Source organism: Salvelinus sp. IW2-2015, linkage group LG19 (assembly GCF_002910315.2).
Source record: "Salvelinus sp. IW2-2015 linkage group LG19, ASM291031v2, whole genome shotgun sequence".
NCBI classification, from domain to species: domain Eukaryota; kingdom Metazoa; phylum Chordata; class Actinopteri; order Salmoniformes; family Salmonidae; genus Salvelinus; species Salvelinus sp. IW2-2015.
This window is the reverse complement of record NC_036859.1, coordinates 17,297,180-17,312,294: the sequence shown is the minus strand read 5'-3', so window position 1 is coordinate 17,312,294 and position 15,115 is coordinate 17,297,180. Positions and strand designations below refer to the sequence as shown.

At 44.9% G+C, this 15,115-nt stretch overlaps 1 protein-coding gene across 1 annotated transcript in view; it reads left to right on the top strand.

Annotated features, from left to right (window-relative positions):
* Positions 1-15,115, top strand: part of LOC111979615 (laminin subunit alpha-3-like) — a 121,213-nt gene that overhangs the window by 90,105 nt on the left and 15,993 nt on the right. Inside the window, 22 exon segments of the mRNA XM_070448856.1 lie at positions 649-750; positions 2,281-2,364; positions 2,485-2,715; positions 8,015-8,128; positions 9,173-9,291; positions 9,447-9,628; positions 9,752-9,805; positions 9,902-10,053; positions 10,558-10,668; positions 10,786-10,897; positions 11,116-11,280; positions 11,546-11,742; positions 11,955-12,071; positions 12,581-12,735; positions 13,338-13,369; positions 13,372-13,486; positions 13,640-13,668; positions 13,671-13,721; positions 13,839-13,898; positions 13,901-13,954; positions 14,472-14,642; positions 14,908-15,059. Of these exon segments, the coding sequence (XP_070304957.1) occupies positions 649-750; positions 2,281-2,364; positions 2,485-2,715; positions 8,015-8,128; positions 9,173-9,291; positions 9,447-9,628; positions 9,752-9,805; positions 9,902-10,053; positions 10,558-10,668; positions 10,786-10,897; positions 11,116-11,280; positions 11,546-11,742; positions 11,955-12,071; positions 12,581-12,735; positions 13,338-13,369; positions 13,372-13,486; positions 13,640-13,668; positions 13,671-13,721; positions 13,839-13,898; positions 13,901-13,954; positions 14,472-14,642; positions 14,908-15,059 (2,559 nt within the window).

Genomic DNA, 15,115 nt, shown 5'->3' with positions numbered 1-15,115 from the left:
GGACATGTTTCTGTAATATTTGGAAGTTCTTTTTATATCAGACTTGAGCATTTTTAACATTTGATCAGTTGTTATTTAGCTGTGGATTCAGTGGCAAGAACAGAAGGCAGGGCTTCAAGCAGCTGCCATTGAGCCTAAATACCAGTGCTTTAACAGTTCGACACTGGGTCCTGTACCAGTCCCATTGACTCTGACTGATAGTCAGGGTTGGGGAATAACTGATTACATGTAATCTGATTACAAAAAACTGTAAATGTAATCAGATTACAGATATTTTGGAAAAACTAGATGATTAGTTCTTGAATTACCCTCAAATTCAGAAATGATGTTTGTGAAAAAATACATTGACACCTTTCTCTTTTCTGACTGACATTCAATTCAGCATTGTTCCACCTGAGCTAGTCTGACCACAAGTCAGAGACCACTTTGATGACACACCAAATGCGTTTGATGGATCCTTTTTGTCTTCTTCTAATGTCTCTTAAGGGGAAAGTAATCCAAAAGTAATCAGATTACGTCACTGGGTTGGGGTAATCCAAAAATGACGTTACTGATTACAATTTTGGACAGATAACTAGTAACTGTAACGGATTATATTTAGAAAGTATCCTACCCAACCCTGCTGATAGTATTCCACTCCTGTCTCAGGTGTCATCCTATGGGGGCTACCTCACCTACCAGGCTAAATCCTTTGGGATTCCCAGTGAGGGGATGTCGCTGATGGACCGCAGACCTGATGTTCTGCTTAGTGTACGTACATTATGACACATTGTATCATCACTTACTGCTGATTATGACATCTCTCTAATTGGTGTATAAGTCATATATATATACACAGTACCAGTCAAAGGTTTAGACACACCTATTCATTCAAGGGTTTTTCTTTATTTTGACTATTTTCTACATTGTACAATAATAGTGTAGACATATGGAATCATGTAGTAACCAAAAAAGTGTTAAACAAATCAGAATATATTTGAGATTCTTCAAAGTAGCCACACTTTGCCTTGATGACAGATTTGCACACCGTATTTGATAAAAGTCCATTTTATGGCAAGAYCAGCTCAAATAAGCAAAGAGAAATAACAGTCCATCATTACTTTAAGACATGAAGGTCAGTCAATCCGGAAAATTTCAAGAACTTTGAATGTTTCTTCAAGTGCAGTTGCAAAAACCATCAAGTGCTATGATGAAACTGGCTCTCATGAGGACCACCACAGGAATGGAAGACCCAGAGTTACCTCTGCTGCAGAGGATAAGTTCATTAGAGTTACCAACCTCAGAAATCGGCAATTAACTGCACCTCAGATTGCACCTCAGAGTTCAAGTAATAGACACATCTCAACATCAACTGTTCAGAAGAGACTGCGTGAATCAGGCCTCCATGGTTGAATTGCTGCAAAGAAACCACAACCAAAGGACACCAATAAGAAGATGAGACTTGCTTGGGCCAAGAAACATCAGCAATGGATAATAGACCGGTGAAAATCTGTCCTTTTGTCTGAGTCCAAATGTGAGATTTTTGGTTCCAACCGCTGTGTCTTTGTGAGACGCAGAGTAGGTGAACGGATGATCTCTGCATGTGTGGTTCCCACCGTGAAGCATGGAGGAGAATGTGTGATGGTGTGGGAGTGCTTTGCTGGTGACACTGTCTGTAATTTATTTAGAATTCAAGGTCCACTTAACCGGCATGGCTACCACAGCATTCTGCAGTGATACACCATCCCATCTGGTTTGCGCTTAGTGGGACTATCATTTGTTTTTTAACAGGACAATTACCCAACACACCTCCAGGCTGTGTAAGGGCTATTTGACCAAGAAGGAAAGTGATGGAGTGCTGCATCAGATGACCTGGCCTSCACAATCACCCAACCTCAWCCCAATTGAGATGGTTTGGGATGAGTTGGACCGCAGAGTGAAGGAAAAGCAGCCAACTAGTGCTCAGCATACGTGGGAACTCCTTCAAGACTGTTGGAAAAGCATTCCTCTTGAAGTTGGTTGAGAGAATGCCAAGAGTGTGCAAAGCTGTCATAAAGGGTGGCTATTTGAAGGATCTCAAATATAAAATATATTTTGATTTAACACCTTTTTTTGGTTACTACATGTGTTATTTCATAGTTTTGATGTCTTAACTATTATTGCACAATGTAGAAAATAGTAAAAATAGAGAAAAACCCTTGAATGAGTAGGTGTGTCCAAACCTTTGACTGGTACTGTATATGAGTCATGATGACTTCCTGTTTTGAGTAACCCAGTGTTATTTGTCTGTGAATTTCTCAGGGCCAGGAGATGACCCTGGTCCACATGTCCCCACATACCCCTAATCCTGACAGACTCCACCAGGGCAGAGTCCAGCTAGTAGAGGTAAAACCTAAAAAGTGGTGAAGCTGAGTCCTTATTCCATCTGTTGTGAACACATATAATAACATTTGATCAGTCCTCAACATTTCCAATCCCTCACTAACCCCTGTCTGTTCTGTTTAGGGGAATTGGCGCCACTTCGGCACCAACCGTCCTGTGTCCAGAGAGGATCTGATGGAAGTCCTGGCAGGTCTGGTTGGTCTGAGGGTGCGGGCCCTCTACTTCACCCAGAGCCAGAGACTCAGCCTGGGGGAGGTGGGCCTGGAGGAGGCCACAGACACAGGGGCTGGGGGCCCTGCCAGCACCGTGGAGGAGTGTGCCTGTTCCCCTCTCTACAGAGGAGACTCCTGCCAGGTGAGACAGATCTCATTCACTCTTAGTCCCCTAGGTGCTTCATGGAGATCTACAGGGATCATATATAATACTTTTAAAGTAACTGCCCAGAGTTTCCAGATTTCTACGAAATATGACCTAGAATTACTTACACTGAGTATACAAAACATTAAGAACACCTGCTCTTTCCATGACATAGACTGACCAGGTGAATACAGGTGAAAGCTATGATCCCTTATTGATGTCACTTGATAAAGTCACTTCAATCAGTGTAGATGAAGGGGAGGAGACAGGTTAAATAAGGATTTTTAACCTTGAGGCAATTGAGACATGTATTGTGTATGTGTGTACCATGGGCAAGACAAAATATTTAAGTGCCTTTGAATGGGGTGTGGTAGTAGGTGCCAGGCGCATCGGTTTGTGTCAAGAACTGCAACGCTACTGGGTTTTTCATGCTCAACAGTTTCTCATGTGTGTCAACAATGGTCCACCACCCAAAGGACATCCAGCCATCTTCACAGAACTGTGGAAAGCATTGGAGTCAACATGGGCCAGCATCCCTGTGGAACGCTTTCGAACCTTGAGATCCATTCCTCAACGAAATTGAGGCGGTTTGAGGGCAAGGGGGGGGGGGGGGTGGGTCGCAACTTCAATATTAGGAAGTTGTTCTTAATGTTTTGTTACATCCCGTGTAACATATGATTGACATGAGTTTTCCTTCCCAAATGTTTAATTTAGCTATGACAAAAATAAGCTGTTCTGTTGTTGGATGGAGTGTGGGCCTACCTCAACAACCGACATGGTGTGGCGTTACCTCAAACAACCGAAATGGTGTGGGCTACCTTCGAAAGCAAACAGAATGGTGTGGGCTTACCTCAACACGGAATGGTGTGGGCTTACCTCAACAACCGAATGGTGTGGGCTTACCCAACAACCGACATGGTGTGGGCTTACCCCTCAAGCAACAGAATGGTGTGGGCTTACCTCAACAACAGAATGGTGTGGGCTTACCTCAACAACAGAATGGTGTGGGCTTACCTCAACAACAGAATGGTGTGGGCTTACCTCAACAACAGAATGGTGTGGGCGTATACGGTCATTAAAAATATTTCAGGCAAGTAGATCGCTGATTGGCCAGCGCAGACATCATGTTCTTTGAGGAAATAGCAATAATGTTTTCAACGGTATGTTGGTATGGTTTTTGAAGTGTTTTTTTCTCCAATGTTGTCCAATGTTGTCAACAAGTGCTGGACAACATTGTTTGGACATGAGTTAACAGAATATGAACTTTTAAAAGTGAGATTTTCACTGGGCAGTTACTTTAAGAAAGTACTCCAGAGGTGCCTTGGTGTTTTTGTTATTTTGGAGATGGTAATGAGTCCAAGGATAGGGGGACTTTTAGCTCTCAGATGCACATCAAGTGTGTAAGGGCTTTTGGCTATGTCCTAGTGGTCGGTTTGGGATTGGGAAAGAGAGGGGGCAAGATGGAGGGAGAAAAGGATTAGGAGAAAGTAAGAGAGAGAAAGAAGACAGGAGGGGATGAGAGGGAGAGGTGTCGACCGACCGATCTAGTCATTTTGGAGAAGAGAAGAGCGAGAACTCCCCTCCCCGCTGTGGGGTTTTTGTCGTGACACGCCCTAACAATGGTGCCACGCCCAGCCTGGGGTGAGTGAGGTCACTGGCAGGCAGAGGAAAAATCCATCAGCCCATTGAAGAGCCAACGGTTTAAACAAGCCTTTGTGGAATGTCCCGGAATAAAGTGTTTGTGTTTCATCAGCCAAGCCCAGTAGCCCGAGGGAGAGGGATAAGATGCACAATCACGCAGACATAATATTAAAGATTATACCACTGCTGTAAACCGCTCCGTTGTGTCATAGTAACAGCAGTTCAAATCAAATACAATTTTAAAAAACATACAGTACGACATTTAGAACGTTAGAACCAAATTCTTCCCTGAGGTTGTTTAGTACGCGGGTGGGTCTCCTACTCCAATTAGGAAAAGTTGGATGGAAGCATTTTCCCCTCAGAATCCACGTATTAAATGGAACTCTGTACATCACTCGACTGTAAATGTATGCATTTTCAGTGTGGACAATTCCACGGTAACAGAGTGATGCTGAGACTCCGATTTTTTACAGAATGACGGCACAAACCACACAAATCGTCATTCTGTTACTGAACTGAAATGTGTTTTTGTAAAAGGTGCAGAGATTTTTTTTTTTAAAGATGCACTATGCAGAAATCACACTTTTCTGGTTGCTAAAATTGTAATAGTTTGCTTAATTTCAATTTGTGACAACAACAAAAAAGCAAGTAAAGTGTTACCGAATCATTATACCATCTAAACCGCTGTGAAATATATTTTCCATAACCAAAAATATTGTATTTTCAGCTGTTTGAAGCTGAAAGTAAAAGACACAAAAACCAAAAGTAAGAATGGGAAGCGTAGAAATAGCGCTTAGGCTTGCTGTCAATAAGAATGACAGATCTATAACTCACATTTCTACGTGAATTTGGTCGGGTCTCCCAAATAGTTACATATTGCAGTCTTAAGTCGTCATTGTGCATAGAGATGTATGGTTTGTTTAACATTGCGATCATGGTTTCAGCATCACTTTGTTACCGTGGAATTGCCCGTGTGCAACCCTTAGGGATGGGAGTTTGACATGCCAAGGAAGCTTCGATTTTGTTTCACTGGCAATAGCTTATTAACAAAGTGAGACCCTAAGGCCCTGATGACTTTGTCGTAGATTTTCATTTAACTTTCTATATAATTGTGTAGTATACTGTATAATACTATGCTACACACTGTAGTATCCCTCGATCATGTGTAATGCTTAGTATCGTATACTGTAGAATACTATAGTAAATACTACAGTAATACTATATTAATACTATAGCAAAAACACTACCGTCCGCTAAAATACACTTTTTTAACAGTATTAAATTTATACCCAGCCCATTCCCCTCCACCATATCCCAAATTGTGCCACCCATAAGTGAGATACCTACATGACAAATATAGACCATATATTGTGTTCCCTACAGGTTATACAACTATCCGTTCAGACCCCAGTCCCACCTACTTACAGGTTATGGAAAATGTGATTTTTTGGGGGGTCAAGAGTAATAAAACAGTAAATACTACAGCAATGTCTTCAAAAACACTACATTAAATACTACAGTATACTAGAGTCAGCAAAAACAGTACAGTAAATACTACAGTATATTACAGTCCGCAAAAACACTACATCATTTTTTGTTTATATACTAGTTCTTTTACTACAGTATTTATACTATAGTTAACTGTAAATACTACAGTATACTGCAGTTTAGTCTGCAAAAACACTACAGTGAATACTACAGTATTTATACCATAGTATACTATAGTATTTTTTCATGTGGGTTGATTGAGTTGTTTTCCCCATTTTGCGATTGTGCTCGAAGCCCTGTTACCATAGCGAGAGTATGATCTACCTGTGTGTGTGGGAGACGTCAACATCCTCTAGTCAGGTGTGTTCAGAGGAAATGGATAATATGTACCCTGCGGCGCTAGAAAAAGGAGAGGCGCCCTGACACATAGCCGGGCGTGGCATCTGGCAACCTGGGACMTTGTTACTCACCACCCGACACCAAATAGTACATACACAGATCCAACMAACTACCACGCCCAACTGTCTCCACTGCTTCGTGTTTGGACTGCATGATTCAGGTGTGACTGCTGCTTCTGCACTGTCTGGAGATTTCCAACTATTATTCACAGAACCACAGTCACACTGGCATGCTCACACATATACCCTGTGAACACATCTATAGACACACTTCAACACAAACTCACTCAGMCTCCCAGGTGGAGCCCCACCCTAGCAACCTTTTATATGTGGATGAGGAGGCTTATGTACATTCTGACGATTTTCCTGTCGACCCTTTGTGTGTAAGTGACATTGTATTTTCGGAAGTGGAAATAGTAACGAATGTGTTTGGACGTTTTGATTTTCAATAAAGTATTTTTTTTTAAATGAACCTATTTTCGAGGCTCTACATGTTGTCATGGAAATATTGATGTTTTTCCCAACAACCAATGAGCAACTCCGCCATCAATCCAGCTACATATTGAACATTGAGATTCCTGAAAGGACAGTCTCTGTGGCATGTTAGTTAAAAACACTGGTACGCAGACTAGACATATTCATCCCCTCCTGGATCAAGATCCCTGTTGCCTAAATTGTTCTGTGCGCTTCCAGTAATAGCGTATACCCCGGTATGGTACAGAAACGGTATGACGGTATGAACATCTGGAGAACGCCCAACCCTAACGCGCACGTTGGTCAGCGTGTGGGTGTTGCTACACTGCTCTGACTGGCTGCTGACTAAGGTACTGTAGGTGAGTGAAGGGGTGTGTCCTCTACGTGTGGGAGTGTGTGTGTGTGTTTAAGAGGCAGAGGCAGGGGAGAGCAGGGAGTTATTTCAGACGAAACGTGAGCAATGTCAGACACGCGTGTACACAGCCCCTGGAGAGGCAGAGGGACAGGCATGCTATTTCAGACCCTGCTGTGGGGAATCTTACTGGGACTATGCAGCGCAGGACACAGACCCATTAACAGGGAAGAGAGGAACCGCTATCCCAGACAGCATGACCGAGAGGCACAGAGGATACATTATCCTTCCCTACATGACCAGGGCGAACAGAGAGTACATTACCCCTCTGTGAATGACCAGGGCGGACAGAGGGTACATTATCCCTCTGTGAATGACCAGGGTACACAGAGAGTCCAGTATTCTTCTGTGAATGACCGAGGACAGACTGTTCAGTACCCGTCTTTTGACGACCAAGATGCCAGCTCTCAGATCCAGGTAAAACGATGGATTTCTGTTGGGTTACAAATAGACTTACTGTAATGTATGCTTGGCTGCTCCGTGTACGAGGTAGACTTGTAGGATATCAGTTGACTTCCAGACCGTTATCCTATAGAGCGATGGGTGTGTTTGACTTTTGAGTGGCGGCGGTGCGTTAAGGATGAATACACACTCGTCTTGTGCTCAGCGTGGTGCTGGTGACACGACGTAAACTCTGATTGCCTGTATCTCCTCAAACACTGCCACTTTGAATGGTGAAGTGTTCTTCTGTGTGGGAACTAAGTGTGTCGTTTTGAAATGTGTGTTTTAGGATTCTGTTCTGTTTGTGATAGAATTCGTATTCATCCAGGAGGGTCCCATTGAGATAGGAATCACTTTCAAAATTCTGTTTTTCTGTATGATATTGTTGTATCTATGTATTTTGATGTATCTGTATTAATGTCTGTGTGTTTCTCTGTTCCAGAAATGTGCTCGTGGTTACTATAGGGACGGCAGTGGGCCCTACCTGGGTCGCTGTGTGCCCTGCTTCTGTAACGGCCTCGCCAACGAGTGTGACGACAGGACAGGGAGGTGCCTGGTAAGAACACACACTTTATATTTGTATTATTGTCTTCTATTATTTCTTATTGTTGTCGCATGATCGCCAGGGAACCCGCAAGTATGTGTGTCCTGTACATACCACGTACCACGAACACACACAGTGCTTCTGAATTACAATCATTCAAAACCTGTGAGCTTAAAGAAGCCCTTAAGGAATTCAGTGATAACCACTTGAGCAACACCTACTATGTCAGCCTATGTGACTCCATCAGGGTGAGCCACAGCCCAGCAGTCATAGTCTAGACCTCACACCCCACGCCACAGGGCATGGGGTGGGCTTCCCACTCCGCCTTGATGCCCACATACTGTTCTGTACCATGGACGGCTAACCACATTAAACTATTGGATGATGGTGATTATATATGATTGTGATATGGGTCTACATTAGCTGTCTCCCAGTGAAACTCTAGATCTCTAAAAGCACTCTATATTCTCCTTTCTCCCTCTCTCACTTCCCCTCTCTCTCTCTCATCTCTCTCTCCCTCCCGCTCTTGTCTCCTCTCATCTTACGCAAGCCACTCAAGACCAGGCCTGTGCCTCTATCTAGGCCTAAGGAGTACAGGCTGAACACGCACTCTCTCTGTACCATCAAAATCCCTCTTTGGGATGAATTAGGACAGAAATGTTAGTCGTTTATGGTAGAGAGGGATGACAACCACCCTCCTTTGAGATAAAAAGGGACATAATGTAGCCTGTCGTTGGATCTACTCTGGGCTGGAGTATGTCAGTGTGACTATGTCTACAGAAGGACAAAGTGTGTTTAGACTCACTGTGGTATTTGTTATGGACTTTTCAACAACTTAGTGAGGCTATAGGTTTTCTTTGTGACTTGGCTATTTACTCGTATGAAGAATACACTGATTTACTGTACCTTGTGCTGTTGTTCACTGTGCAAACTGAACAGATAGGAACATGTCCATTATGAAGGACTAGTATTTGACGACCCCACCATTCAAATACTGTTCTTTTGGTACTCACATGATGTAGTCTAACGCATGTTTACTACTCTTCCTCTGGACAGAACTGCCAATACAACACAGCCGGGGACAGGTGTGAGCACTGCAAAGACGGTTACTATGGAGACGCTGCCCAGAGATCATGCCGGGTGTGCCCGTGCCCCTTTAGTGTGCCAGCTAACAGGTCAGTGTCACCAAAGAACCAATCAGTGGCAAGGTCAACCATAGTAGATGCTCCTTTGGTGAAATCGAACCCTTGTACTGTATATCACTTACAGTGGCTGGCCCAGTATCTGAGGGTATCAAACTAACTCCTGTTTCTTCATCATTCCACTATAGTTTTGCGGTGGGTTGCAGAGAGGTTGCTGGAGGGTTCCAGTGTGTTTGCCGACCAGGCTACGCAGGAGACAGTTGTGAACGATGCGCCCCTGGTTACCACGGTGATCCATTGACAACCGGAGGAAGCTGTAGGCCTTGTGACTGTAGCGGCAACGGAAACAGCTGTGACTCCAGGACTGGTGGTGAGTGTGGATACAGTACTGAGACATGACSGCGCATTGCGTCTATTGGTAAAGCTTTACTCTGTAGATGTTTCATTTTCTTCGTCAAAATAAATACAATGTATAATGTTGCTCTTTTTSCAGTGTGCAAGAATACGTTGGAGCCAGGGGACACCAACACAGACGAGCAGTGCCAAGGTTAGTGTCTCTGTCGTGACAGCGTGATGATCCAATGAGAGTACCTACCTCATCATGATCAGCGGTTGATTACGTTTGTCTGTGTGGGCTTCTCAGAGTGTGACGACTGCGCCGAGACCTTACTAAACGATCTGGGGCGTCTGGATGAGGAGCTGGGCAGGATTAAGACTCAGCTGGATAACGCCAGTATCTCCGCCTCCTCTCAGGACCGACTCAGGATGCTGGAGAATACCATCACAGAGACCAAGGTATTATATTGTATATATTAATGGCATACATGTACTGTTACAGCAGTGAAGTGTACCACCCTGCCCTCTGGCTATACAGGCCACAGAAAGGATGGGAGAGGACTTCAAAACATAGCAAATTACCTAAACGCAGATACCGTGTGGATAGATGTACATCAATGCTCACACACACACACACAGAGCGGTAAAGGGTGTGTGCGTACTCGAACATTCCAGAATCCTGCTGATAAGCGATCTCAGTCAGTTTGTCCCAGAGCTGTGTGTCAACACATGTCAGAGCTGAACTCCCACGCGTTTGGGATCTCAGCAACTCATACGCTCCATTTGAGCATACGCTGTAAGCGTTTATCAAACCAACAGGAGTAAACGAGTCACTCAGTCAACCTCTCTGACAGCCTGAGGAGTCAACAACCAACCATATCCCATTGTACTGTAGCTCTCTCTCTCTCGCCATCTCATCTGATAATAAAGCGTTAAACAATAGACTGTGTGTTCCCTCCACAGAGTCTGGTGAGCAAGTTCAGTTCCAGTGTGAACAGCCAGAAGCCCAAGGTTAGCCAACTGGAGCAGGACACTCTCAGTGTCAACGAGGATATCAGCGCTCTCAAAGAAAAGGTATTGGACTGGAACTCTTTCTTTCTTGGTGTCTTTTTTCCCCCCTGTCATGTGTGGGATTGTGTGTGCTGGCTTTGGAGAGCTAATGTTTGTGTCTATTTCTGTGTTGTCCATCAGGCGGATGACAGGGCTGTGAATGCCCAGAAAGTGCTGGGTGATGTGGGTAAGACCCATCTGAGAGCTAAAGACCTGGACACTGAGGCTAAGAACRTGCTCGAGAAGATCCTGGGTAAACAACCAAGTCCTTGTTCTTTAACTCTGATCGCCTGATCTCTTTGCCCCCCCCTCTGTCTATATATCTATCTCTCTAGTCAAATGATCCTCTGTCCTTTTTATTTTTCTGTTTGCTCTCTCTCACCCGTTCTCTCTTTCTCTCTCTCCCTCTGTTGCTTTCTCTCCCTTTCCCTCCCTGATATATCTCAACCTGAATGTGTGTGTTGTGTGTAGCCCTGCTGCAGCAGCTGAAAGAGTCTGGTTCCGGTGATGTGGTGCCCAGTGAGAACCTGGCTAAGATGTTATCCGACGCTGAACGCATGGTGAAGGAGATGGAGAAGAGAAACTTCAACCCCCAGAAAGACGCAGCCGAGAAAGAGAGAGACGAGGCCCAGAAACGTAAGTAGTCTGCTGTGTAACCAAATCTCTTCAAATCCCTCAAGGCTTTTCTTTCATAAGATTAGAAGCTCGTACGGTAACTCTGATGTTCTTGAACATTACTGGATTAGGTTGAGTTAAGATACAGATAAGAAGCATAATGTCACAATGGCGATGACTACTTTGTTTGATACCATCAGCAACCGAATAAAATAGTGAGACTTTTTAATTTTTTCGGTCAAGAATGACAATTTATATTCTGTTCGATTCTGTTCTATTCTCCCAGTGCTGGACTACATCAAGGCTAATGTGACCAGGCAGTATGATCAGAATGAGGCAGCAGCCAAGAGGGTGAAGGGTCTGCTGAAGGACTATGAAGCTAAACTGAAGGACCTGGATGAGGCTCTGAAACAGGCTGGGGACATGGTGAAGAAAGCCAACTCTCAGAACGGACTCAACTCAGAGGCACTGAAAGACATCCTGGTAATAATAAAACTCTCAGTATTTAGTATTTTCTTTTAACATGATGGTACAATGCTATCACGTATAGGCAGCTACTGTGTGCGGTAACCATGTGGTTTAGTCTGTTGCTATGGTTTCTTTCATGGTTAGGGTAATCGTTTTTCCCCAAAAAATTGATATCTTATGGCAGTAGGCCTAATGTGCTCTGAACCAAATTAATGTTTGTTCTTCAGAAACGTATGGAGGACCTGAAGAAYGAGCGGAAGAAGGTCCAGGACCAGATAGCCATGGCAGAAGATCAGCTGAAGGCCACAGAGGACCTCCTGAGAATGCTGAATGACAGCAAGACTGTAAGCACACAGACCATCCATGTCATCTCATGTTACAACTGCATATTACCTCATGTGCATAGTCAAATTCAATATACCTAAGTCAGTGATGCATCTATCATCTCCGGTACACATATGATCCTAACTAGTGTAATGTTACAGCCAATGTACACAACATATTTTGACAATACTTGATTCTGAAACGGCAGTTGCTCTAGATTCTCAAATGTTAGTGGTTGAGTCCTAACTTGCCAGCCACTCAGATAACAATCAATGCTTGTATTTGATAATATCATGACTTTAGGTAAAGAGGATGGTATGTCCTTGCCTGTGTTTRCTGTGCCTACAGTGGTTCTTTTGTTCTCTTCATTAGGGCATACGGTAACAAAACGTAGCCAAACAGTTTGCAACGGAAAGCAAACATTACCATTTGTTATTGGACAAGTTCAGGTAGTCCCTCCCTGTTTCAGTCATGTTTTCTTCCATTTGGTGCCTAATGAATGTGACCCTGTTGTCTTTCTCCTCTCCAGGAGTATGAACAGCTAGCTGCCCAACTGGACGGTGCCAGGACTGACCTCACCAAGAAGGTCAACGCCATCTCCCAGGCCGCGGCCAAGGAGGACATTGTGGAGCGAGCAGAGAGACACGCTGAGAACCTGGCCAAGCTGGCCAAGGAACTACAGGAGTGAGTCATGGGGACCTGGGATGTGGGGACATGTCCTCGTAGACCAGGGATGGGATGGGTCCTGGGTTATGACGACAAGGCAGTTTCTGCTGTTGGTTTGTGTAGTTTAAGCTAAATGGTCTCAAGACTGTATTGCCCATGTTAGTTTCAATGGGAAGCCATAATTCCTCAGCAGCACATAATTCAAGATAACAGTAGAGAATCAACTCAAAAGGTTCCCCAAGCATCAACGACATAGTATTGAAGTAATGTTAGTGGCGGTAGTTGTGGTTCTTTAACAGGGACGTTTATGTCGCGTGGTTTTCATCCTCAGTGGGTCGTGCCAGATAGATCTGCCATCCGCTAGATCCCCCTCAGGCTGCATGTTTGTTGTTCCGTTTGGTTGATTGACATTTCTGAAAATCCAGATGCGTGTGTTTACCTTTACTCTCTCTCTTCTTCTTCCCCTCTCCTTCCTTCCTCTGTCTCTTTCTACCCCCTCTAACACTCTCTCTTACCCCCCCACCTCTCTCTTCTGTTCTCCCTCTCCCTTCCTCCTCTGTCTCTTTCCCCCTCTAACACTCTCTCTACCCCCGCCCCTCTCTCGTCTTCCTATGTCACAGTGCTGTAAGGGACTCGAGGCGCTCTGATGTGCGTATGCCATGGACGCCATTGAGCGCTACAAGAACATCACAGATGCGGTCAACGCTGCAGAGAAGGCAGCCAAGGAGGCCAAAGATGCAGCTGACAAAGCCCTGAAGGTGAGTCCACAGTCTAGCCACTAGACCCATACCAGGGAGATGTTGACTCCACAGCACATAACTCTACGCTGATGTGTCTTTTGTCCACCTTCTGTTTCTGCAATATTCTTAAACCTTTTCTTCTTCTTTTCTTCATTATTTTTCAATCTAGGATGTGAAGAAAGAGACCTGACAAAGAGAGCTAAGAATCTAAAGAAAGCGAACACCTACTGAGGGAAGCCAAGGACGCAGAAAAAGATCTCAAAGGTATGTTGCTATAAGTTGCAATAGTGTTTTTAGAGTGCGTAAGGAGCCAACTAAATACATGTGCCTAAATGTAATGGCATAGTTAAGGCTTAACTAAGCTCTGTTTTGACTCCACAGAGGCCTCTGATGACCTCACAGCCCAGAAGAAGCGCCTGAATGACGCAGAGAATAAGAAGAAACGTTGGAGACGGACCTGCTGGATGCCCAGGCAGAGCTGAACAACATCCAGAGAGGTACATTGGCTCGGGTAGTAGGAGGACCAGAGATGTCTGATAGATCATCTCAAATTATGGAAAATGTACTGATCAATGGAAGCGAAATATGAGTTATGAGAGTGCTTTGACTTAAGTGTCATCATCCCCTCATCGCTAATCCCTCCCTCCCCTCCTCTCTCCTCTCCTCCTTCATTCTCCCCCCTTCTCCTTCCCTCCTTCCCCCTCTCCTTCCTCCCTCCCTCCTTCCCCCTCTCCTCCCTTCCTCCTTCCCCCTCTCCTCTTCCCTCCTTACCCCTCTCCTTCCCCTCTCCTTACCCCTCTCCTTACCCCTCTCCTTACCCCTCTCCTTACCCCTCCTCCTTCCTCCTTACCCCTCTCCTTCCCTCCTTACCCCTCTCCTTACCCCCTCCTCCCTTCCTCCTTCCCCCCTCCTCCTTCCCTCCTTCCCCCTCTCCTCCCTTCCCTCCTCCCCCTCTTCTCCCCCCTCCTTCCCTCTCCTTCCCTCCCTCCCTCCTTCCCCCTCTCCTTCTCTCAGATGATATAGGAGACATGCTAGATGAGGCGAAGAGGAAGGCAGCGTCTGCCAATGACACGGCCAGCACCACCATGGACAGACTGAACGCCATCAGAGAGGAAGTGGACAAGTTCAACGTCATGCCCTCCGACTCCAACCTCGGCAGCATCATGGACGATGTGGACAAATCAGGTGAAGAATCACTCCACTAACCTATGTCTGCATAGGCTGGAGGGAATAGACACCCATAAAGAGGGCTTCCTTGTAAAAAGAGATTTCTCTCAATGGAATAAATATGACTTATCTTATTAAAATGGTGTTAGCATGCATGAACAGTACTGTATGTACTGTGATGATTGTCCACTCCTTTCCTGTTTTGTTCAGGTGTGAAATGGTTAAAAGGTCTAACTTCTCTCTCTCTCTCTTGTTATGTCTCTCCCCCTCCCCCCATCCACAGTAAAGAATCTGTTGAACAGCATCCCGTCTCTGCAGGATAAGATCTCGGAGGTGGAGGAGCTCAGCTCTCAGCTCTCCCCCGTCACCAACGTCTCTGATAACATCAATAGGATCAAGGAGCTCATCGAGCAGGCTAGAGATGCAGCCAATAGGGTACGAATGCACCACCACACACACATAACTCTATACACACCCTGTGTCCACACCCC